The 26902-nt window shown below is 35.1% G+C and overlaps 1 protein-coding gene across 1 annotated transcript in view; it reads right to left on the minus strand.

The window, feature by feature from the left end:
* Positions 1–523: 523 nt before the first annotated feature.
* The window catches only part of KPNA5 (karyopherin subunit alpha 5), a 45808-nt gene continuing 19429 nt past the window's right edge, over positions 524–26902 (minus strand). The window contains exons 8-14 of the mRNA XM_082856057.1: positions 16350–16449; positions 13575–13738; positions 11475–11553; positions 9458–9583; positions 8753–8880; positions 5619–5797; positions 524–859 (exon numbers count right to left, since the gene is read on the minus strand). Of these exons, the coding sequence (XP_082712183.1) occupies positions 672–859; positions 5619–5797; positions 8753–8880; positions 9458–9583; positions 11475–11553; positions 13575–13738; positions 16350–16449 (964 nt within the window). The 3' untranslated portion in view covers positions 524–671. The remainder of the gene's footprint in view (positions 860–5618; positions 5798–8752; positions 8881–9457; positions 9584–11474; positions 11554–13574; positions 13739–16349; positions 16450–26902) is intronic.

Consider the following 26902-nt stretch of genomic DNA (forward strand, 5'->3'; position numbering starts at 1 on the left):
ATGTGTTCAACATGAAGAACAGCTTCTTTCTTCACAATTGCCACATTTTAATTGATTATCAGTACAATATTTCTTCTGTATTTTATAAGTAACTTTTACAGGTTTTCTGTAGTAATTTTTTTTTTGCAAAGTATAACTTACAGCACAGTGATTTATAATTTAAGGTAATAGCTATTTTCACGTTCTAATTTAGCTTTTTCTCTGTTTCATGCTTCTGAAGCTCTTTTGTTTTGTTTTTGCTTTGAGAGGTAGATTTAGTAAAGAATGGGCATATCAAACTTACTGCCAAAATGCAATTATCGACAGCTGTACTGCTAATGTGCAGTTTCTAAGAATGCTAGAAAAATTCAGAACCATTACTGTAATACTTTACTAAAGTTTTCCTTTTCAGGCTTAAATTATTAAATAATCTCATAATGTATTTAACTGTTCACAAATAGATACAAAAAAACAATGAAAGACATATATACAGGCACACCAAAATAACAACAAAACTATAATAAAAGGTTGCATATGGATGGAAACTTGTTTTGTTTTGCTTTTTAAAAGTGCATTAATGTCTTTCTTTTTTGTTCTACATAAAAACACATCAAATATTCCTAATGACATTACAAGAAAAGGGAGATATCTGAAGCTACCCTTTTTAGCCATTAATTTTTCCTCCTACCAAGTTAAAGTTGAAACCCTTCCATTGGTGCTTCCTGCTGCTGAAATACAAACTGTTGTTGGTTTTCATCCACGTGAGGTACAATACTGGAGTCATCATCTTCTGCACCAAAGTAATGTTCAATCAGATCAAAAGCCTTTTGGTAAATTTCCTGATTTTCATGACTTTGAAGAAATTCGATTTTATCCAGGCCTATTAACGCAAAGCATATGTCAAAAACAAAGTTGTTACTCGAATTTCAACATATATTTAAGTCAAAATAATGAATCAATAGCATCCATCAGTCCACTGGCAATTGGATTGTTATTTTTATCTAATTAAAAAGATTAAAATATAATTTTTAAAGGTTACTTTCCATTTACAGTTATTACAAAATATTGGCTATATTCCCTGTGCTGTATACTACATCCTTGAGCCTATCTTACACCCAATAGTTTGTACTTCCCACTCCCCCACCCCACAGGTAACCACTAGTTTACTCTATGAGAGTCTGCTTCTTTTTTGTTATATTCACTAGTTTGTAGTATTTTTTAGATTCTACATATAAGTGATATCATAACTTTAATCTAATTTTTGCACGTACTGATAGCCAACACTTATGCCTTATACTTCAAGAATGAAAGAATGGGGCAATGTGGTATGAAGAATAAGCACAGGCTGGGGAGTAGGAGGATCATAGACTCCACCCTTCCAGTTGTGTGATTTTTCCCAAATAAGTTCGGTTCCTCTGTACTTTAGTTTCTGAATTTTAAAATGACAGTTTTACATTATGTAACTCCACAAGTTGTTTCCAGAGTAACTGTGCTAAATAAAAAGCACAAAAAGGGAAAGCAACAAAATAAAAATAAAAAAACTAAAATACCACACAAGTTCTCTCACAGAATGAGCCAAAAGGTATCAATAAGGATAAATGAATACTATTTGCAAATCCAATACAGCCTATAAGTGAAACTGAAAAAGCTCAGTTCAATAGTATAAGGAGAATCTACAGCGCTCTAGTTTATTGCTCACAAGAAAATAATCTACATACGAGTCTGGGTGATGCTAAAAATCTTTTTCACTTATTACAGATAAACCTCTTCAATTATATGACTGCAGGATATAAGGAATAAACAAAGTAGTCATATCTATATACAATCATAGAATAGCCTAAACTCTTGTATAACTTGGGATCAAAATAATGATTGTAGTAAGGAAATATTCTTATATCAGTGATTGATAACTTTTATTTATATGATGTTTTAACCATTGACATTATATAATTTGAAATAAAGGCAAAGTGATCTCCCAGGCTTGGTTCAAGAATCACAAATAAAAGCTTGACTCAACCATATAATATAATAGGACTTAAGACAGACAGTGAATATTTAATGGAAATATATTGAGAGGAAAAAATACTGACTTAGATTCATGTGTTATCCTAAAATAAATTCCATGTGAGTTAAGTTAAATATTTTAAGACTCCAATCAGAAAAATCTAGCCAATAAATAAAATAATTTTCATCAAATCTCTGTGAGGACAATGACTTTGTAAACTTTGAAGGAATAGAATATTAGGCTGAACCATTTATTAATTATAAAAGAACACAGTTTATCTCATTAAATTAAAAAGGTAAAAAGGATGGGAGAAAAGCTGTATTAAAATAAACTATAAAATAAAATTAATTCAAATTTTTACAAAAAATGACAAGTTGGTAACTGGACAAAGTATAATAAAGATGTAATTGAGATAAGGAAATATACTAACACATGGAAAATACACACCACTTTCTACATGAAATAAAACAAGAAACACATAAAAACAACTTGGTGGTACCATTTTACATTGGCTAAATCAGCAAAATCAACAAAACAAGTAAGAGGCAGTGACACTGCCGAGTAACATGCCTTCAGAAAGCAAAATGAGAAAACATATCAAAAACTTAAAAAGAAGTTTGTGCCCAAGCTCAGCAATAATATCCTTGAAATTTTATCCCCAAGTATTAACTCAACAGAAGAAAAATATTAATAAATATTATATTTTTGTATATTTTGTATTATTTGTATATTATAAATATTAAAATATATTAATGATATAATATTTTTAATAAAAATATTAAAAAATAAGCATCAGAAAGATGTTTATTTTGGCATATGTAAAGTGCAAAACGAATTGGAAACAAACTAATGGTCAACTACAAGAGTGTGGCTAAAACCCCACTTAATATGGCTAAAACAGCAGGCAACATTCTCTTTTTATAACATTATGTGGCTATTGCAAATCACAGAAAATTATGCAAATCATAGAAATTATGTATTGTTTGGAGAAAATGTAAAATTTCTCCAAAATGTTGAAAGTAGAACCCCAAACTATACATGGACTGCAATTATATCAATGTAAACTAATTCTGCATAAGGACAATGTAAAAAGGATGGTAAATAATAAAAAGAAATTGTTAGGATAATAGAATTAAGGGTAACTGTAAAAAAAAGATATCAAAAATATTATACTGCTTTTACACAAAATATTTTTATAGAATTAGAGGGGGAAAATGCCTATGGTAGATAATTAAGAATTGACTAACTCTCAACAAAGTGGGTATATAGTGAATGTACCTTAACATAATAAAGGCCATATATGACAAGCCCACAGGTAACATCATACTCAACAGTGGAAAGCTGAAAGCTTTTCCTCGAAGATCAGGAACAAGACAAGACTGTCCATTCTCATCACTTTTATTCAACATAGTAATGGAAGTCCTAGCCAGAGCAATTAGGCAATAAAAAGAAAAGTCATTCAATTCAGAAATGAAGAAGTAAAACTGTCACCATTTGCAGATGACATATTATATACAGAAAATTGTAGACCCCACCAAAAAACTGTTATAACTAATCAATGAATTCAGTAAAGCCACAGGATATAAAATCAATATACAAAAATCTGTTGCATTTCTATACCCTAGTAACAAACTATCAGAAAGAGAAATAAGGAAAACAATCCCATTTACAATTCCATCAAAAAGAATAAAATGCCTTGGAATAAACTTAACCAAGGAGGTTCATGAAAGACCTGTACAATGAAAACTATGATGAAAGAAACTAAAGAAGACACACATAAACAGAAAGACATTCTATGCTCATGGATTAGAAGAATTAATACTGTTAAAATGTTCATACTATCCAAAGCAATCTACAGATCCAATACAATCTCCATCAAAATTCCAACGGCATTTTTCACAGAAATATAACAATTAATCTGAAATTTGTATAGAACCACAAAAGAACCCAAATAGCCAAAGAAATCTTGAGAAAGAAGAACACAGCTGGAGGTATCATGTTCCCTGATTTACACACTATATTATAAAGCTATAATAACCAAAACAGTATAGTATTGGCATATAAGCAGATCAGTGGAACAGAGTAGAGAGCCCAGAAATAAACCCACATATATAGTCAATTAATTTATGACAAAGGAGCCAAGAATATGCAATGGGGGAAAAGGACAGTCTTTTCAATAAGTGATGCTGTGAAAATGATAGCTACATGCAAAAGAATGAAACTGGACCACCATCTTACACCATACTCAAAAGCTAACTCCTAATGGATTAAAGACTCAAATGTAACACATGAAACCATAAAACTCCTAGAAGAAAATATAGGCGGTAAGCTCCTCGACATTGGTCTTGGCGATGGTTTTTTGAATTTTGAAGTTGATGCCAGAAGAAAAGACCACAAAAGTAAAGATAAACAAGTGGGACCACATCACACTAAAAAAATTCTGCACAGCAAAGGAAAACATCAATAATATGAAAAGATAACCTATGAAATGAGAGAAAGTACTTGCAAATCATATACCTGGTAGGGGCTTAATATCCAAAATATATAAAGAATTCATACAACTCAATAGCATAAAACCAAACTATCCAATTAAAAAATGGGCAGAAGATCTGAATGGACATTTTTCCAAAGGAGATACACAGATGGCCAGCAGGTACATGAAAAGATGCTCAACATCATTAATCATCAGGGAAATGCAAATCAAAACCACAACAAGGTATCACTTTACACCTGTTAGAATAACTATTATGAAAAAGACAAGATAAGCGTTGGCAAGGATGTGGAGAAAGGGAACCCTTGTGCAGTGTTGGTGGGAATGTAAACTGATGCAACCACTATGGAAAACAGTACAGAGGCTCCTCAAAAAATTAAAAATATAAGTGTTGTATAATCCAGCAATTCTACTTCTGGGCATTTATCTGAAGAAAATGAAAACACTAACTCAAAAAATATATGAACCCTCATGTTCACTTCAGCATTATTTGCAATAGCCCAGACATGGAAGCAATCTAAGTATCCATCAAAGAATGAATGGATAAGAAAATGTATATGTATATATATATATATTCATTCCACACACAGTGGAATATTATTCAGGCATAAAAAGAAGGAAATCTTGCCATTTGCAACAACCTGGATGGACCCTAAGGACATTACAGTCAGTGAAACAAGTCATAGATAAAGACAAATACTGTATAATATCACTTATATGTAGAATCTAAAAAAACAAACAAATAAACAAACAAACAAAAAACGAGCTCATAGATACAGAGCACAGACAGATTGGCGGTTGCCAGAGGCAGCAGGTGGGGGGTGAATTATATGGGTGAAAGGGGCTGCCAAAAGGCACAAACTTCTAGTTTGTACAAGCTTTGGGGAAGTAATGTACAGCAATGGGGACTATAGTTAATAATACTGTATTGTATGTTTGAAAGCTTCTAAGACAGTAAATCTGAAGAGTTCTCATTACAAGAAAAAAATTTTTAACTATGTTTCATGACATGAACTAAAATTATTATGCTCATTTTGCAGTATATACAAATATTGAATCACTATGTTATATACATGAAACCAATATATCACTTGTATCTCAATTAAAAAAATTGATAGTAATTATAAATTTTTGACTGCTTACCATATGCTTCTTCAATGAGGGCACAGTATGGATTAATGCCTATTCCATTCTGCTTACATTCTTGTTCTCCAAGACGTAAAATATTTTCAAGTCCATTTAAAGCCACTTGGACTATTTTAGAGTCCATAACAGTCAATAGGTCACAAAGTGGTTTAATGCAGCCTAAGGCTACCAAATACCTTCAGAGTAATTAAAAAAAGAAAAGTGGGGAAAAAACATTTTAAAAGATTTAAATAAATATTATTTATAGCAATGACATGAAAATATTCTTCAGCGAAATGCTACATAAACAATTAAGTATTCCTATACAATCTAAAACATCAAAAAATTTAAATTTTCACTTACATAGGAACCTGAAAATTCTTACTCTCCTAGTTTCATAATTTAACATAATTAGCAATAAATGGTATTACAAATATTAGAAAAAAATACATGCAAGCAAATTGGTACTTACACCTGTTTTTGCATAGCATATGAGCACTAAGAATAATGGGCTCAAGGTTTATTTTTGGTTTTGATTTTTATGGTTAGTTAGCCCATGAAACACATGGAGTCATATGGGGATAGGTAGAAATGAAGATGGAGAAGACATCTAAATCAAACTTCAGGAAATTTCCCACAAAAACAATTGTAGTTAATGTTCTAAAACATCTGCTATGTTTCAGAAGCACAGACGGCTTCTAGGAGCAAAACAGGCCATGTTGTGAATAATTTTAATAAATAATGATCACAAAAACTATTCTACTCATTTCCTAATGCTTTTTTCCTTTTCTAGTTGTTATTAGCTCCTTAAAGTAACTGATTTGTTCACTTGGCAAAAAGTCCACATTAAGCATGTCCTGAAGTCCATATTAAATATGCTCTAAAGCCAGGCTGCATGGCTTCAAGTCCTAATTCCACTCCTTATTAGTTGTGTGATTTTTGAGTAACTTCTCTGTGCCTCAGTTTCCACATCTTAAGTGGGAATAATAATAGTACCAAACTCAGAAGGTTGCTGTAAGAATACTGCAGGTATTCAGTAACAGTTTCCATCCCCCCACCCCCTGGCTTTTTTTAATGTGCATACCTTCACTGGAGCACTCACTTGCCATATACTATTATTACTGTGACTGATCAAATATAATTGCTGAATGAATAACTATCTCACAGAGTTATAAAGTTAAAGAAAAGAAAATACTTGAAAGTATCTGATGCACTGCTGATGCTCAATAATTGAAACGACTTAGCACAACAACCGGCACTCAGTAAATATTAGTGATATGCATGCTGAACCTTATCTGAGATCAAGACTTCTTCCCATATATGTAGAGTTAATGAAATAGTGAAAACTGGCTAGAAAAATAATGATCTCAGTTTGGACACCTGATTCATACTAATACTTTTTTTTTTTTTTTTTGCGGCACGCGGGCCTCTCACTGTTGTGGCCTCTCCCGTTGCAGAGCACAGGCTCCGGATGCGCAGGCTCAGCAGCCATGGCTCACAGGCCCAGCCGCTCTGCAGCATGTGGGATCTTCCCGGACTGGGGCACAAACCCGTGTCCCCTGCATCAGCAGGCAGACCCTCAACCACTGCGCCACCAGGGAAGCCCCATACTAATACATTTTAAGGAATAATATACAGAACAGACACAAAGATGGAAATAAATTGAAAAAAATACAACTGTTTATAGGTGGACAAACTTTGGGCCCCTAAGCACATAAAAATAACACCAGCATTAAAAAAAATACAAGTTAGAACAAATGAAAGACCTTGTTTTATTACTGCTTGTATTCATGACACAAATGAAATGGAAATAATACTAATTAAATCAAAGAAGAGGAATGGAAAATAAAAAGCAGACAGATGTTATCAACATGTAGAGATATGAATCTGAGAAAAGAAGGTAACAGTAGAAATGAAGGCAATAATAGACAATGATCTCCCAATAAGTAGATTTCAAAATCCTCTACATGATTTGTAAAATGGCATAGCAGACTGACTTCTTGTTTTATAAATTAAGAAATAAATCAAATATGCATTAGAAAATATTTCCTAAATAGTCACTTCAAGAAACCTAAAAAGTCCTGAGTTTCATGAAGGGATCCTCAGAACAAGAAGATTCTGTAGGAAGTCAGGCTTTTATAGAATTGCAAAGTAGAATTTTGCTATCAAGGAAAAAAGAGTAAAAGCAGGGAATTCCCTGGCGATCCAATGATTAGGATTCTGTGCTTCCACTGCAGAGGGCATGGCTTCTATCCCTGGTTAGGGAACTAAGATCCCGAAAGCTACAAGGTGCAGCCAAAAAAAAAAAAAAAAGAGTGAAAGCAGAAGATGAAAAGAGATTTAGGAATTGATAATAAAAATTATAATAAATTATAATAATGATAATAGCTAATCTTAGTACAGACCTTAACGTTTAGGCACCATGCTAAAGCACTTTAAATGTACAAATTACATTTAATTGTCAACATATTACCACAAGGTACTATCCATTATTGAATCCATTTAAAAAATGAAGAAAACTGTGGATTAGAGAGACTAAATGACTTTGTAAAGGTCACACATCTTTTATTAAAGGAACAGGATTTGAAAGCAGGCTGACTTCAAAGCCCATATACCTATTATTTATATTGTTAGTAAAAGAAACAAATAAATAAACAATAAAAGGCTAGAATCAAAAAGCTATCCTAAGAAAAAAAAAGAATAATTTATGGAAAAATAAAAGTGAGATACTATCCACAGGTAAAGCTAACAACCAATTAGGAATGTCTGTTTCAATTTTATTTTAAATAAGTGGATATTTAAATTTATTAGCCATTTTATAAAGTTACATGCATGTGATTTTAATGACCTAAAAAATACTTAATGCCCATGATAGTTTATTTTTCAAATTAACACAGGCTTCTTCGATTTTTTAAACCTCTGATTTTTCATAAGTAGTCTGCCAAGGAGAATGATGTTAATTATACTTTAAATGAAAAAAATAAACCACTGTGAATGAATAAGTGATATAACAAATGCTGTCATTTCATATTAGAAATGCTTAAGAAACTTAGAAATAATGTTTTAGTTTCATCAACAAATAAAAAATATGTATTATTTGAAATTTTGTCCTATTTACATTTATAAAACAGTTTAAAAAATCTGTTTCACACCTTATCTGTTCTGGAGTGCCTCCTGATGTCGCATTAGTTATCGCCCAAGCTGCTTCTTTCCTGGTGCGAAACTCTGCTTTCTGAAGAATCTCAATTAATACAGGAAAAATATTTGCATCTATAACACCCTGAGGAGAAAAAAATAATCATAATCACTGCAAATACTATTTTAAAAATATTAGGAAGTAGATGAATTTTGAAACTTGTTGGCTTTAAAATGACTTTTTGGAAACACCTTAGGAAATATTTTATTTCCAATCTTCCAACAAACTTTCACATACTTTCTTTTTAAGACTGGAGAATATATTAGCAGAATATAAATTTTAAAGATGATAAAGCACCAACATATGATTGATCAAAATGCATTAGTAATCACTGACTCAAGGAGCTTGATGGGACACTAATAAATCATTATTTAAAAGCTTTGAGAGGAAGATCATTGCCTAACTTATATTTAAGCCTAATAAAATTCAATCCCTTTTTAAAGACTAAATGCTATGTGTCAGGCACTGTACTAGAATGCCTACTACAAGTAAATGTTATTATTTTAAAGGAGGAAAGTCCAGTTTTTAAAACACTTTTCAAGAATCTTTTAAGAATCTTTTTTTAGTAACTCACTAAAAACAAATCACTGATAAAATGCTGACTTTCGCCCAAAATGACTCCTGAGATCTTCTTGTTTTTTCAGATCTGAAAGGTATTTACCTGAATCTGAGCTCTATTTCCAGCAGTGATGTTTGAAACAGTCCAGCAGGCTTCTTTTCTGATTGACTCCTTTGAGCTACTCAATAAGTGTAAGAGACAGGGTAATGCAGAGCAATTCAAAATTACCTAAAACAAACAACAACAACAAAAAATGGAAATAGAAAGTTTTATTGGAGAAAAACTACACAAAAATATACTAATTATTTGGTACAGATGAACCGGTTTGCAGGGCAGAAATAGAGACACAGATGTAGAGAACAAACGTATGGCCACCAAGGGGGAAAAGCGGGGGGTGGTAGTGGTTGGGAGATTGGGATTGACACAGATACACTAATATGTATAAAATAGATAACTAATAAGAAACTGCTGTATAAAAAATAAATAAAATTCAAAACTTCAAAGAAAAATACTATTTAGAAACACAAAAATCATTCTGCATTAAAAATCATTAACTGCATTGAGAAAAAAGAAAAAAGCAATTCCTCTCAAAGTAAAACTTAAGCACTTGCTGTCTTCTACCCTCCCAATTTGCCAAAAGTTGTTCAATGTTGGTGTAGTGAGGTGCCCTGCTCTCAATCCACTCATCTGCAAATAAAAGCAGCATATTCAGAGGTGTGTCCTTCAAGTTTACAAATACATTCAGAGTTCGACTGATACAACTATTTGAAGAGAGATTTAGTGATTGGTCAGCAACCATCCTCTAAGTTTTGCCAAATGAAAAAAATATACAGGGAAAAATATATCTGTCTATCAACATATCTCAAACAGTCTGAAAGTATCTAATTCCATAACTGTTATGAAACCTTAATGTGTATAAGTCTGTTTGTTTCATTAAAATTTTTACTGTTCCATTTTCCATTTTCCTTTTCTAAGTAAGTATAGTCTGCTTTGTCTCTTTACATTCTTTATTCCATGGCAAGATTAATTATGTTCCATTTTCACAGTACCCACAATGATTTACATTAAGTTTACTTGGTTAAAAACATATGAAGCAGTGCACCGAAATTCTGCTCAAAACAGTGTATGTTTAGAAGTGCATTTTATTTTAAAGAGCTATTTTAAATTAATAACTATCAATTTCTAAAGATCTGTTTGATAACTAAGGTAAGTATCTAAATATGACTTTAAAATATTAAAACTGAAAGAATGTAGATTAGAATAAAAAGTTTACTTTATGATGGCAAACAAAGGAGGATTTAATGTTTCAGAGTTTAAGCTTCTGTCTTCAAGAAAGACCACCCCACATCTGAAGTCAATCTGACAACACACCTTTTTTTCTTGACACCTCACCATCCTCCAAGATAGGCAGACAAAGACACACACACACACACACACACACACACACACACAGAGTTAGTTACCAATCTGGAAATGTTTCCTTGCTATCATTCCTTCCATTCTCATAATCAGTCTTCAATTTACTATAAAAGGCCCTTCCATTTCCAACCCCACTTTTAACCTATTTATAACCAATCACCATCTCACTAGCAGTTTCTTTACCAGTCAAGTTTCACGCTTCTTAAACATAACTCACACGTCTGTCTCTGTACCTACAGTCACATGAATTTCTTCTAGTCTGCTGAAATTCTTCTCCACTTTTAAGATTTAGCTTTAGTTCCAACTCCTTTATGGAATCTACAGAGTTCTCAGCACACTGATCTCTTTTTTAAATTTTTATACTATTTACTGACAAATCAGTTCTCAGCAAACATACTACCTCAGGTAATTTGCTTTGTTTCAATATATATTTTCTCAATTGAACTGTAAACCCCTCAAGAGCTGAACTCCTATCTTGTACTTCTTTACATCAATATAGGTCTAGGATAGTGCTTTCAGATAGAGGTATCTGAGATGGATTGCTTACTATCAAAAATATGCTTACTGTCACATTGTAGATGCCTGCATAATTATGGTAATGCTAACATCTTGATTAATATGTAATCAAGTGGTATGAAACATGATAAACTTCTTAAAGTTCATTATGTCACCAGTTCATCACATTAAAGTCTGAACTCACCTGTGTTTGTATATCATCACCAGTCACAATATTACCAACTGCTCTTAATGCAGGTGATACAACTTTATAATCATTGTGCCTAAAAGTAATAAAAATATGAACTTACATACTATACTAAAATTTAAAGAAAATTTGCAAAAACTGTACAGAAAATTCTTGCATACTCTCTACCCAGAGATCCCATTCAAGTTTCACTAATTATCTCAGTAATATTCCTATAACAAAGAATATAATCCAGAATCACGTGTTGCACCCATATCTCTCTAGTCTCTTTCAACTCAAAACAGTTCCTTAGTTTTCCCTTTGACAATCACAAGCTAGTTATTTGGGGGTTTTTTTGTTCAGTGATTAAGACCAAGTTATATGCTTTTGGCTGAGGTCACAAAAGCTATACAGTCTTTTCATTACATAGTATTGGATGGCATATGGTATCTATTTTGTCCATTATAGTGGCACTGGCCTCTGGTCACTTAAGATGGTGTCTCCCAGATTTCTTCACTTTAACATTACTGTTTTTCCCTTTATAATTGTTTTGTGAAGAAATACTACTTTTAGACTATGTAAAATCCCATTCCTTAACCTACTTTCACCGTAAGTTTTAGCATATCTTGATATTTATTGTCTGAATTATTAATAATTATTAGTATTGTTGCCCATGATGATTTTCTAATGCTATCACTTCAACTATGTGTCTTTTCTATCTATTGATCTATCTACTTATTTTAGTGTGGACTCATGGATTCCTATTTTATTCAATAAGTTATGTTACTACAATTTATTTCAATGCTCAAATCATCCCAGGTTTAAGCAGTAGGAGTCCCTTCAAGTGGACTTCTGTGGGCTTTTGACATTTCTCTATTCTTTGAGTACTCATTACTTTCTGGGTTCATCTTATTTTTTTCTCAGTCCCAGCCCTGGAGTTAGTCATTTCTTCAAGAACCTGTTAACTCTATGTGGTGGAGAATAGTGTTTAAAAACCAAGATTTATGCATTTGGTGTGCTCATCTTGTTAGTACAGATGTGTCACTGCTCTCAGGCCCCTAAGAGGACACATAACATATATACACATATATTTACATATACATTTTTTTCTATATCTATCTTTTTATGATGAAAGCCATGCGTTCACACTGATACCTCTATTTCAGATCTAATAACACAAGATTATTTTGGCTTTTCTCCTTTTCATATGTATATCTCCCTTTTCTAAGAATAAGAAGCTGGCTTCCATGATCATAATCTCTCTATATATGACCAGTCTTCTGATCCAGCTAAGCTGCTATCCTATCCCATAGTGTGTTGGCTCCAACCCCTGTTCCAGCCTGCTTACCTGCTCTGCTCTAGTGGGTGCCATCCTTAACCTGGGTCCTGATCTGATCCCCCTGTTGGATCTGCCTTCCCATCCTTCTCAGATGCTGTCCTCAAGCTAGAGCTACAACCCCTTATCGAACCTCTCTTTTTCTACCATCTACCTTGTTTAGGCCTACCTAATGGTTTTCTGACAAAAGAAGAAAGGATGAAAGATTATACACTTTTTTAAAAGAAGAGGATGAGGAAACTACAATATCTTTCTAAAACAAGTCTTCTTACAACTTTTTAACTTCTTTGTAAAGCAAATCTGTTCTTTTTAAAGAAGGTAGCAATAACAGCCCAGCAAAGAGAAACATGATCTTTAATACAAGTGAAATACTAAATGTTTTCACTGCACGGACTTATACACAAATTAATTACTGTAATGAACAATTAACTAGATTATTGGTTCTGTGAGAGCAGGAACTGTATTCCATATATCACTAATACATTGCACAAAACTAGCAGGTAATAGGCATTTCATAAATACTTGTTGAATTAAGTCCCGCCCATTTCTGAAGAGATTAAAACTAGTAAAATTCATTAACAAACTGATTAGTTCCAAATAGAGGATATAAAAACTAAGTTTAAGGGTCAAATTCTCAGTATTATAGCTATTCTGCAGAGTGGACTTGGTAGCTTTTCAATCCTTCCTGAAGATAGTGATTCTTGAGATGTTTAGAAGGCCATTACTCTAAATGCTAAACTTAAAACACAATCATACACTTATTAACCATAAATTATAGTTACATCAAAAGTTCCACCAATCTTCGACAGACTCCAGAATCAATGACAGCTTGAATTTTATCATTGGATCCATCGGAGAGATAAGAAAGGGCCCAACACACATCTGCTAATACATCTGGGTCACTGCTAAACAACAATCGTGACAGGACATTTAAGCAAGGTGAAACCTGGAAGGGAAGAAAGAGCCAGTATTTAAAATTTTTCTCTATCTAAAACAAAGTTTCTTTAGGAAAATTGTTTCTACTCTGTTTAAAATGAAAATTTAATGCTACAAAAATACCAGAGAAACTAAGACATTCTATTGTTTTAAAATTATGATCATGAAAACTATATATAAATATGAAACTGATTATGATTCCTATTTATCTTATATTGAATAAGATATGTGGTAATTTAAAGTTCTTAAAAATAATTAAATACGTATTTGGGATGCCCTATGTCCAAATCATACACACACACCCTCAATGATTTAAAAAACAAAGTCCTACAGAGTTCTAGTTTTAAGAAAGTAAAATAAAAGCATTTCTGTTTCTGGCTTCTCAGAAACAAGGAAAAGAAGAAATAGCAATACAAATCTCATCTTTGAGGAGTCCAGTAGACATTTATACCTGACCACAACTGGTGAACTACAGAAACTGAATTTTGTAGTATCAAGCATACAGGAGGTTGAAATTAAACACTGGATTGGAAACTATAGAGATTAAGTAAAAGTTACATACTGATTGAATTGAAAACTTCCAGCTCTCTTGCAATTCCCAGCTCCCAGATCTCCAGTGGTATTACCTAGTCAACCCAATCTACCCACCTTCCAATAGGAGAGTGGAAAATCTGTCTCTAGAGAAACAAAATGGTTTTAGAAAACATACTGAAATTTTGAGTTCCTCATAGAAAATATGGTTTTGCTGCCCAATTATCCTACAATGAAGCCCATAAGATAACAAGCCTGTACACCCATCTTCCAATCAGCTTTTTAGTGCCTGCCTCCTGAGTATTTCCAGCGTGTCAAGGATCACCAGATATATGAGGAGAGCCTCCAGTAGGAAAGAGATCAAGACAAACAAACAATAAACAAAACAAAAATGTAGACAGACATCAGAAAAAAGAAAACTTCCAAAATTATAAATCCACAGATAAGAACATTTGCTGAAACCATAAAAGAACAAAATTCTACATGAAGATGAGCAATCAAAGAACAAACAAAATTATTGTTGAGAATCTAAAATATGATTGTGGAAATAAAATTTCAAAAAAATCTGAATGATAAAGGAATCTGTCTCATAGAAAATCACAGAAAATTTACTTAACAAAAGTCTTAAGCCCTATTAATGTGATATTACACTGTAAGTTTGGAATATGTAAGTAAACAAAAAAGACCAAGATTCCTAACTCTAAAGAGTTTACATTTTAGAGGAAGATTTTTTTTTAAGTTAATATAAATAATAAACACATATTATGTTAAAAGGTGTTAAAAAATGAGAGTAAAATGTGGGGGTCTGTGGCTGGGGGATAGTGATAGATTACACTAAATACAGTAGTTAGGGTAGAGCTCATGGAACAGGTAACTTCTAAGCAAAGACTTAAAGAAGAGGGAATTAGGTAGATATTAAGCAGTGTTGTAGGGCAGTGGCTCTCAAAGTGTGGTCCATGGACCCCCTTGAAAACTTTAGGGGGTCTTTAATGCCAAAACTATTTTCATAATTATACTAACACATAATTGGCCTTTTTCATTTTGTTGACATTTGCATGAAAAATATAAAAGAAATGGTGGGTGTCATACAGAGTGAAGTAAGTCAGAAAGAGAAAAACAAATACCGTATGCTAACACATATATATGGAATCTAAAAAAAAAAAAAAAAAAGGTTCTGATGAACCTAGGGGCAGGACAGGAATAAACATCCAGAGGTAGAGAGTGGACTTGAGGACACGGGGAGGGGGAAGGGTAAGCTGGGAAGAAGGGAAAAAGTAGCACTGACATACATACACTACCAAATGTAAAACAGATAGCTAGTGGGAAGCAGCTGCATAGCACAGGGAGATCGGCTAGGTGCTTTGTGACCACCTAGAGGGGTGGGATAGGGAAGGTGGGAGGGAGGCACAAGAAAGAGGGGATATATGTATACATATAACTGATTCACTTTGTTATACAGCAGAAACTAATGCACATTGTAAAGCAATTATACTCCAATAAAGACATTAAAAAAAAAAAGAAAGAAACGGTGGGTAAAACTATCAGCACATTTGCACAAATCAAAGCAGTGATACCAAAATGTACCACAGATCTTTGTATTCTTCATGTCCACACACTTGTAGTTAAAAGTGGGGAGGAAGAATAACCTTGAAGAAGCAGTAAAAATTACTAATTTTATTAAATCTCAACCCTTGAATATATGTCTTCTGAATATATTGTGAGATAAAATGGGGAATACACATAGAACACTTCTGCATATCAAAAAAGTAAGATGGTGATCCCCAGGAAAAACACTCATTTGAGTTACAAGCTGAATTAGCTATTTTTTCCCATGGGAATATCATTTTTACTTAAAAGACTCTTAATCGTTACTCAGTCTTAGATATTTGGCAGACATTTTTTTTTGGAAAATAAAGTGAGCCTTTCCATTGTATATCTTTTGATTTTATGTATGTGCAAATATTGTCTAGTCAATAAAAAAAGTAATTACTAAAAAAAGAGTAAAGTCCCTTTAATCTCTAAAACTCTATAATAAGGAGACTTAAAAGTTTATGTAGACAGATTCCTTAATTTTTGTATTTTACAAATACCTTACTAAAGTTTGGAGGAGGATTTTTGCCTCTACATAAATTTGAGAGGGCCCATACTGCATTTCTGGTTGTTGTAAGTCTGTTTGAATTTGTTAATAACCTGCCAAGAAAAAGAAAAAAGGAATTGTCACTTTACATTCATTTTTCCTCTTTAGCTGTTTTCTACTATCATAACATAAAAATTCTTAATATATTTTATAAGGAATTCAAACCGACCTGGTAAAATAGGAAAAGGAATTTTTAAAAATTCATTATATTTCCAGAAACATATCACAGCTCTATTTTTTAAAAATATGACCTGAATGGATTCTTATAAGACATAAAACATGTTCAAAATAAAGAGTGCTATGGTAAACTGACTTATTAATTTCTATATATTTTAAAAAGAGTATATTATTAGATTACTTTTTTTAACCGTGAAAATAATACACTATACAAATTCATGAAGTAAGAACTACAGAGTCAAAGTGAATGAAGATCAGCTGTTGAGAAGAGATAGTTTGTTTTCTTTTGTTTTGTTTTAAACAGATTGCCTATCTTAGTATTTTCATCTGCAACCTGCTATCAACCTGCTAGAAGTACAGAGAACCTAGCTTTAAAAAAAATTCTTGTTCTGGAGTGACTTCAGCAAAAATGGTAGAGAAGGGAACTCTGGGGGCCTATCCTTCCCCAAAACACCAAAAAAATTTTGCAAACTCTGTCAGAATCAACTTTATCAGAACTCTCCAAGAAAGTAAAAGTTCACAATAAGCAAGTAAACTTTTAATCAGGAAGGGGCTGAAATGTGGTAGGAGAGCTTTCTGGCAATATAACTTGCCTTTGCCCAATCCCCTCCCCAGCCTGGAAGCAGCCTTGAAGACAAAAGCTGGAGTTCCCACTTTGAGTTCTGGTTCCAAAAGGGGCTATGGAGACTTGTTTCCAAGGAATTGTGTTTCTCTGTTTTGACCTGTCTGGATACTCCCTGAAGGACCAATGAAGGGCTTGCCTTTGTTTTGCCTAACCAGGAACTCTCTCATTAAGATGAATATCTGATTTGTCATCAAAAACCATGGAGGACAGAAGGCAATAATATATTTGAAGGGCTGAAAGAAAACTGTCAAAGAAGAATTCTATATCCAGCAAAATTACACTTCAAAAATGAAGGAACAACAAAAGCTGAGGAAATTCCATCACTACTAGATCTGCTTTATAAGAATAACTATAATAACTAAAATGTTCTGAAATAAAAGGACAATAAATAATGACTCAAGACCATATGAAGAAATAACATAACTAAAAATAACTACACAGGTAAATGTAAAAGGCAGTATTATTTTATTTTTGGTTCATAATTTCTCTTTTTTCTATGATTTAAAAGATACATACATAGAGCAATAATTACAAATCTATGCTAACAGGCACACAATGTTTAATAATGTAGCTTGTGACAACAGTAACTTATTGTACGACAGAGATGTAAAGGAACAGAGTTTTTGTATAATATTGAGACTAAATTGGTATAAATTCAAAGTTGTTGTTAGTTTAAGATGTTAGTTGTACTCCTTAGATTAACCATTAAGAATATAACTAAAAAATATACTAAGAAAGAAATGAGAAATAAATCAATACAGTATATTACCAAAAAAAAAAAAATCAATTAAACACAAAAGAAGGCAAGAAGGAAGGAACTGAGGAACAAAAAAAGATTTAAGCCATAAGACACATAGAAAACAACAAAATGGTAGAAGTACTTCCCCATCAGTATTTACACTGAATGTAAATGGACTAAACTCTTGACTTAGAATTAAAAGGCAATGACTGGCAGCATGCATTTAAAAAAAAAAGAAATAAAAACAATTCATGAACCATCTGTAATGCACTCACAAGACACTCCTTTTATTTATTTATTTATTTTAATTTTTGTGTGTGTGTGTGGTACGCGGGCCTCTCACTGTTGTGGCCTCTCCCGCTGCAGAGCACAGGCTCCGGACTCGCAGGCTCAGCGGCCATGGCTCACGGGCCCAGCCGCTCCGCGGCATGTGGGATCTTCCCGGACTGGGACACGAACGTGTGTCCCCCACATCAGCAGGCGGACTCTCAACCACTGCACCACCAGGGAAGCCCAAGACACTCATTTTAGATTCAAAGATACAAACAGGTTGAAAGTGAAAGGGTGGAAGAAACATTCCATGCAAGTAATAATCCAAAGAGAGCCAGGGGAGCTATACTAGCATGAGAAAAATGGATTTAAGTCAAAAATTGTTTAAGAGATAAAGAAGAACATTATATATTGATAAGAATGACAATCCATCATGAAGTTATAACACATAGCAACAGAGCAAGCATACAAAGCAAAAATTGACAGAATTGAAGGGAGAAATAGACAGCTATAGAATCATTGTTAAAAACCTCAATATAGGGCTTCCCCAGTGGTGCAGTGGTACACTCCATGTTAGATCACAAAGCAAATCTGATATATTTTCAAAGATTGAAATCATATAGAGCACAACGAAATGAAACAAAAAATCACTAAAAGAAGGAAAATTGGAAAATGCACAAATATGCGGAAATTAAGTAACATACTCTTACACAACCAATGGGTCAAAAAAACTTCCAAGGAAATTAGGAAATACTTCGAAATAAATGAAAATGAAAACCCAACATGCTAAAACCTACAGAATGCAGTGAAAGCTCAGAGGAAAAATTATAGCTGAAAACACCTACATGAAAAAAGAAGATCTCAAAAAAATATAACATAAACCTTCATCTTAATTAAGAAACTAAAAAAATTAGAGCAAACAAAACCCCAAGCTAGCAGAAGGAAGGCAATAATAAAGAGCAGAAATAAATGAAATAGAGAAGAGAAAAACACTAGAGAAAATGAACTAAATCAAAAGTTGATTCTTTGAAAGAAAAATCAACAAAATAAACAAACTTTTACCTAGACTGACAAAGAAAAAAAGACTTAAATTAGGAATGAAAGTGGGGATATTACTACTTATTTTTCGGAAATACAAATAATTATAAGAGAATACTATGAACAATTGTAAGCCAACAAACTGGATAACCTAGAAGAAATGAACAATTTCTCAGAAACACATAAACTACCATGACTCAAGATGAAACAGAAAATCTAAATAGATACATAACAATAAAAGATACTGAACCAGTAATCAAAAACTTTCCAATAAAGAAAAGTCCAGCACAAGACAGCTTCACTGGTAAGTTCTACTAAACATTAAAGAAATCCTTCTCAAACTCCTCCAGGAAATAGAAGAGAACATTCCTACCATTTTTTTTTTTACATCTTTATTGGAGTATAACTGCTTTACAATGGTGTGTTAGTTTCTGCTTTATAACAAAGTGAATCAGTTATACATATACATATGTTCCCATATCTCTTCCCTCTTCCGTCTCCCTCCCTCCGACCCTCCCTATTCCACCCCTCTAGGTGGTCACAAACCACCAAGCTGATCTCCCTGTGCTATGCAGCTGCTTCCCACTAGCTTATCTTTAACATTTGGTAGTGTATATATGTCCATGCCACTCCCTTGCTTTGTCACAGCTTACCCTTCCCCCTCCCCATATCCTCAAGTTCATTCTCTAGTAGGTCTGTGTCTTTATTCCTGTCTTACCCCTAGGTTCTTCATGACATTTATTTCCTTAAATTCCATATATATGTGTTAGCATATGGTATTTGTCTTCCTCTTTCTGACTTACTTCACTCTGTATGACAGACTCTAGGTCCATCCACCTCATTACAAATAGCTCAGTTTCGTTTCTTTTTATGGGTGAATAATATTCCATTGTATATATGTGCCACATCTTCTTTATCCATTCATCCGAAGATGTACACTTAGGTTGTTTTCATCTCCTGGCTATTGTAAATAGAGACACAATAAACATTTTGGTACATGACTCTTTTTGAATTATGGTTTTCTCAGGGTATATGCCCAGTAGTGGGATTGCTGGGTCATATGGTAGTTCTATTTGTAGTTTTTTAAGGAACCTCCATACTGTTCTCCATAGTGGCTGTACCAATTCACATTCCCACCAGCAGTGCAAGAGTGTTCCCTTTTCTCCGCACCCTCTCCAGCATTTATTGTTTCTAGATTTTTTGATGATGGCCATTCTGACCGGTGGGATATGATATCTCATTGTAGTTTTGATTTGCATTTCTCTAATGATTAATGATGTTGAGCATTCTTTCATGTGTTTGTTGGCAGCCTGTATATCTTCTTTGGAGAAATGTCTATTTAGGTCTTCTGCCCATTTCTGGATTGGGTTGTTCGTTTTTCTGTTATTGAGCTGCATGAGCTGCTTGTAAATTTTAGAGATTAATCCTTTGTCACTTGCTTCATTTGCAAATATTTTCTCCCATTCTGAGGGTTGTCTTCTGGTCTTGTTTATGATTTCCTTTGCTGTGCAAAGCTTTTAAGTTTCATTAGGTCCCATTTGTTTATTTTGTTTTTATTTCCATTTCTCTAGGAGGTGTGTGAAAAAGGATCTTGCTGTGGTTTATGTCATAGAGTGTTCTGCCTATGTTTTCCTCTAAGAGTTTGAAAGTTTCTGGCCTTACATTTAGGTCTTTAATCCATTTTGATCTTATTTTTGCATATGGTGTTAGGGAGTGATCTAATCTCATACTTTTACATGTACCTGTCCAATTTTCCCAGCACCACTTATTGTAGAGGCTGTCCTTTCTCCACTGTACATTCCTGCCTCCTTTATCAAACATAAGGTGACCATATGTGCGTGGGTTTATCTCTGGGCTTTCTATCCTGTTCCATTGATCTATATTTCTGTTTTTGTGCCAGTACCATACTGTCTTGATTACTGTAGCTTTGTAGTATAGTCTGAAGTCTGGGAGCCTGATTCCTCCAGCTCCATTTTTCCTTCTCAAAATTGCTTTGCCTATTTGGGGTCTTTTGTGTTTCCATACAAACTGTGAAATTGGAGGACGATGTTGGCTGTGGGTTTGTCATATATGGCCTTTATTATGTTGAGTAAAGTTCCCTCTATACGTACTTTCTGCAGGGTTTTTATCATAAATAGGTGTTGAATTTTGTTGAATGCTTTCTCTGCATCTATTGAGATGACCATATGGTTTTTCTCCTTCAATTTGTTAATATGGTGTATCACATTGATTGATTTGTGTATATTGAAGAATCTTTGCATTCCTGGAATAAACCTCACTTAATCATGGTGTATGATCCTTTTAATGTGCTGTTGGATTCTGTTTGCTACTATTTTGTTGAAGATTTTTGCATCTATGTTCATCAGTGATATTGGCCTGTAGTTTTCTTTCTATGTGACATCCTTGTCTGGTTTTGGTATCAGGGTAATGGTGGCCTCGCAGAATGAGTTTGGGAGTGTTCCTCACTCTGCTATATTTTGGAAGAGTTTGAGAAGGATAAGTCTTAGCTCTTCTCTAAATGTTTGATAGAATTCGCCTGTGAAGCCATCTGGTTCTAGGCTTTTGTTTGTTGGAAGATTTTTAATCACAGTTTCAATTTCAGTGCTTGTGATTGGTCTGTTCATATTTTCTATTTCTTACTTATTCAGTCTTGGCAGGTTGTGCATTTCTAAGAATTTGTCCATTTCTTCCAGGGTGTCCATCTTATTGGCATAGAGTTGCTTGTAGTAATCTCTCATGATCTTTTGTATTTCTGCAGTGTCAGTTCTTACTTCTCCTTTTTCATTTCTAATTCTATTGATTTGAGTCTTCTCCCTTCTTTTCTTGATGAGTCTGGCTAATGGTTTATCAATTTTGTTTATCTTCTCAAAGAACAAGCTTTTAGTTTTATTGATCTTTGCTATCGTTTCCTTCATTTCTTTTTCATTTATTTCTGATCTGATTGTTATGATTTCTTTCCTTCTGCTAACGTTGGGGGTTTTTTGTTCTTTTTTCTCTAATTGCTTTAGGTGCAAAGTTAGGTAGTTTATTCGAGATGTTTCCTGTTTCTTAAGGTAGGATTGTATTGCTATAAACTTCCCTCTTAGAACTGCTTTGGCTGCATCCCATAGGTTTTGGGTCATTGTGTCTCCATTGTCATTTGTTTCTAGGTATTTTTTGATTTCCTCTTTGATTTCTTCAGTGATCACTTTGTTATTCAGTAGTGTATTGTTTAGCCTCCATGTGTTTGTATTTTTTACAGATCTTTTCCTATAATTTATATCTAGTCTCACAACATTGTGGTCGGAAAAGATACTTGATACAGTTTCAATTTTCCTAAATTTACCAAAGTTTGCTTTGGGACCCAAGATATGATCTATCCTGGAGAATGTTCCATGAGCACTTGAGAAAAATGTGTATTCTGTTGTTTTTGGATGGAATGTCCTATAAATATCAATTAAGTCCATCTTGTTTAATGTATCATTTAAAGCTTGTGTTTCCTTATTTATTTTCATTTTGGATGATCTGTCTATTGGTGAAAGTGGGGCGTTAAAGTCCCCTACTATGAATGTGTTACTGTCGATTTCCCGTTTTATGGCTGTTAGTATTTGCCTTATGTATTGAGGTGTTCCTATGTTGGGTGCATAAATATTTACAATTGTTATCTCTTTTTCTTGGGTCGATCCCTTGATCATTATGTAGTGTCCTTCTTTGTCTCTTCTAATAGTCTTTATTTTAAAGTCTATTTTGTCTTGATATGAGAATTGCTACTCCAGCTTTCTTTTGGTTTCCATTTGCATGGAATATCTTTTTCCATCCCCTCACTTTCAGTCTGTACATGTCTCTAGGTCTGAAGTGGGTCTCTTGTAGACAGCATATACATAGGTCTTGTTTTTGTATCCATTCAGCCAGTCTGTGTCTTTTGGTGGGAGCATTTAATCCATTTACATTTAAGGTAATTATCAATATGTATGTTCCTCTTCCCATTATCTTAATTGTTTTGGTTTGCTATTGTAGGTCTTCCCTTCTCTTGTGTTTCTTGCCTAGAGAAGATCCTTTAGCATTTGTTGTAAAGCTGGTTTGGTGGTGCTGAACTCTCTCAGCTTTTGCTTGTCTGTAAAGGTTTTAATTTCTCCATCAAATCTGAATGAGTTCCTTGCTGGGTAAAGTAATCTTGGTTGTAGGTTTTTCTCCTTCATCACTTTAAATATGTCCTGCCAGTCCCTTCTGGATTGCAGAGTTTCTGCTGAAAGATCAGCTGTTAACCTTATGGGGATTCAAGGGAATTATTTTTATTTGTTTTTCGCTTGCTGCTTTTAATATGTTTTCTTTGTATTTAATTTTTGACAGTTTGATTAATATGTGTCTTGGTGTGTTTCTCCTTGGATTTATCCTGTATGGGCCTCTGTGCTTCCTGGACTTGATTAACTATTTCTTTTCCCATATTTGGGAAGTTTTCAACTATAATCTCTTCAAATATTTTCTCAGTCCCTTTCTTTTTCTCTTCTTCTTCTGGAACCCCTATAATTCAAAAGTTGGTGCATTTAATGTTGTCCCAGAGGTCTCTGAGACCGTCCTCAGTTCTTTTCATTCTTTTTTCTTTATTCTGCTCTGCAGTAGTTATTTCCACTATCTTACCTTCCAGGTCACTTATCCGTTCTTCTGCCTCAGTTATTCTGCTATTGATCCCTTCTAGAGTATTTATAATTTCATTTATTGTGTTGTTCATTGTTGCCCATTTCATCTTTAGTTCTTCCAGATTCTTGTTAAATGTTTCTTGCATTTTCTCTATTCTATTTCCAAGATTTTGGATCATCTTTACTATCATTATTCTGAACTCTTTTTCAGGTAGACTGCCTATTTCCTCTTCATTTGTTAGGTCTGGTGGGTTTTTATCTTGCTCCTTCACCTGCTGTGTGTTTTCCTGTCTTCTCATTTTGCTTATCTTACTGTGTTTGGGGTCTCCTTTTTGCAGGTTGCAGGTTCATAGTTCCCGTTGTTTTTGGTGTCTGTCCCCAGTGGCTAAAGTTGGTTCAGTGGGTTGTGTAGGCTTCCTGGTGGAGGGGACTAGTGCCTGTGTTCTGGTGGATGAGGCTGGATCTTGTCTTTCTGGTGGGCAGGTCCACGTCTGGTGTTGTGTTTTGGGGTGTCTGTGGACTTATTATGATTTTAGGCAGCCTCTCTGCTCATGGGTGGGATTGTGTTCCTGTCTTGCTAGTGGTTTGTCATAGGGTGTCCAGCACTGTACTTGCTGGTCATTGAGTGAAGCTGGTTGTTGGTGTTGAGATGGTGATCTCTGGGAGATTTCTGGCGTTTGATATTATGTGCAGCTGGGAGGTCTCTTGTGGACCAGTGTCCGGAAGTTGGCTCCCCCACCTCAGAGGCACAGCTCTTACTCCTGGCTGCAGCACCAAGGGCCTTTCATCCACACGGCTCAGAATAAAAGGGAGAAAAAGAAGGAAGGAAGGAAGGAAGGAAGGAAAGAAGGAAGGAAGGAAGGACGGAAGGAGATAAAAGAAAATAAAGTAAAATAAAGTTATTAAAATAAAAAAATATTAAGAAAAAAAATTTTTTTAAGTAAAAAACACCAAAAACTGACGGATAGAACCCTAGGACAAATGGTGAAAGCAAAGCTATACAGACAAAATCTCACACAGAAGCATACACATACACACACTCACAAAAAGAGGAAAAGGGGAAAAAATAATAAATCTTGCTCTCAAAGTCCACCTCCTCAATTTGGGATGATTCGTTGTCTATTCATGTATTACACAGATGCAGGGTACATCAAGTTGATTGTGGGTATTTAATCCGCTGCTCCTGAGGCTGCTGGGAGAGATTTCCCTTTCTCTTCTTTGTTCGCACAGCTCCCGGGGTTCAGCTTTGGATTTAGCCCCACCTCTGCGTGTATGTCGCCGGAGGGCGTCTGTGCTTCGTTCATATAGGACAGGGTTAAAGGAGCCGCTGATTCGGTGGCTCCAGCTCACTGAGGCAGGGGGAGGGCGGGGTACGGAGTGCGGGGCGAGCCTGTGTTGGCAGAGGCCAGCGTGACGTTGCACCAGCCTGAGGCGCGCCGTGTGTTCTCCCAGGGAAGTTGTCCCTGGATCCCAGGACCCTGGCAGTGGCGGGCTTCACAGGCTCCTCAGAAGGGGGTTGTGGAGAGTGACCTGTGCTGGCACACAGGCTTCTTGGTGGCGGCAGCAGCCCCCTTAGCATCTCATGCCCATCTCTGGGGGTCCGCGCTGTTAGCCGCGGCTCGCACCCGTCTCTGGAGCTCCTTCAAGCAGCACTCTTAAACCCTTCTCCTCGCGCACCAGGAAACAAAGAGGGAAGAAAGTCTCTTGCTTCTTTGGCAGGTCCGGACTTTTGCCCGGACTCCCTCCCCGCTAGCCGTGGTGCACTAACCCCTTCCGGCTGTGTTCACACCACCAGTCCTCTTCCTGCACTCCGACCGAAGCCCAAGCCTCAGCTCACAGCCCCGCCCGCCCCAGTGGGTGAGCAGACAAGCCTCTCGGGCTGGTGAGCGCTGGTCGGCACCGATCCTCTGTGCGGAAATCTCTCCACTTTGTCCTCTGCACCCCTGTGGCTGTGCCTCCTCCGCGGCTCCGAAGCTTCCCCCCTCCTCCACCCACTGTCTCCGCCCGCAAAGGGACTTCTAGTGTGTGGAAACCTTTCCTCCTTCACGGCTCCCTCCCACTGGTGCAGGTCCTGTCCCTATTCTTTTGCCTCTGTTTATTCTTTTTTCTTTTGCCCTACTCAGGTACGTGGGGAGTTTCTTGCCTTTTGGGAGGTCTGAGGTCTTCTGCCAGCGTTCACTAGGTGTTCTGTAGGAGCTGTTCCACGTGTAGATGTATTTCTGATGTATCTGTGGAGAGGAAGGTGATCTCTGCGTGTTAGTCTTCCGCCATCTTTCCCCGGCCTGCCGTCTCCACAACTGTCGCAGCTTTGGCTGCTGGGGCCCCTCCAGATCCGGCAGCCTCAGTGAGGCCGCCCTCCCCTCGGGCTCCAGGGCAGTTCTGTGACAGTGGAGGAAAGAGACCCCAAGCTGCGAGTTCTAGCTGTGCCCTACCTTGTTTTATGAGGCCAGCATTACCCTGATATCAAAGCCAAAGACACCACAAGTATGTATGTATATTCCTAGTAGATACGAAAGATGTTTAACACAATTCTAGGAAACTGAATCCAGCAACATATTAGAAGGATTATACACTATGAACTAATGGGATTTATCCCAGGAATGCAAAGATGATCCAATGAACAACAGCAAACAATATAATACACCACAGTAATAGCATGAAGGAAAAAAACATGTGATGGTGTCAATTGACACAGAAAAAGCGTTTGACAGGTCCCAACACCTTTTCATGATAAAAACATTCAACAACCTAGGAATATAAGGAAACCACCTCAATGATAAAGTTTATTTATGAAAAACCCACAGCTAACATCATTCTCAATGGTGAAAGAGTGATAAAAAACAAGACAAAGATACCTGCTTTTGCCACTTTTATGCAACGCTGTACTGGAAGCTCTAGCCAGACCAATCAGTCAATAAAAAGAAATAAAAGGCATCCAAATTGGAATGGAAGGACTATCACTATTCACAGGTGACATGACCTTATATATAGAAATCCAAAAAAATCCACAAAATAACTAATAGTGCTAATAAATGAATTCA

The sequence above is a fragment of the Leucopleurus acutus genome (genome assembly GCF_964270905.1).
Source record: "Leucopleurus acutus genome assembly, chromosome: 15".
Taxonomy (NCBI): domain Eukaryota; kingdom Metazoa; phylum Chordata; class Mammalia; order Artiodactyla; family Delphinidae; genus Leucopleurus; species Leucopleurus acutus.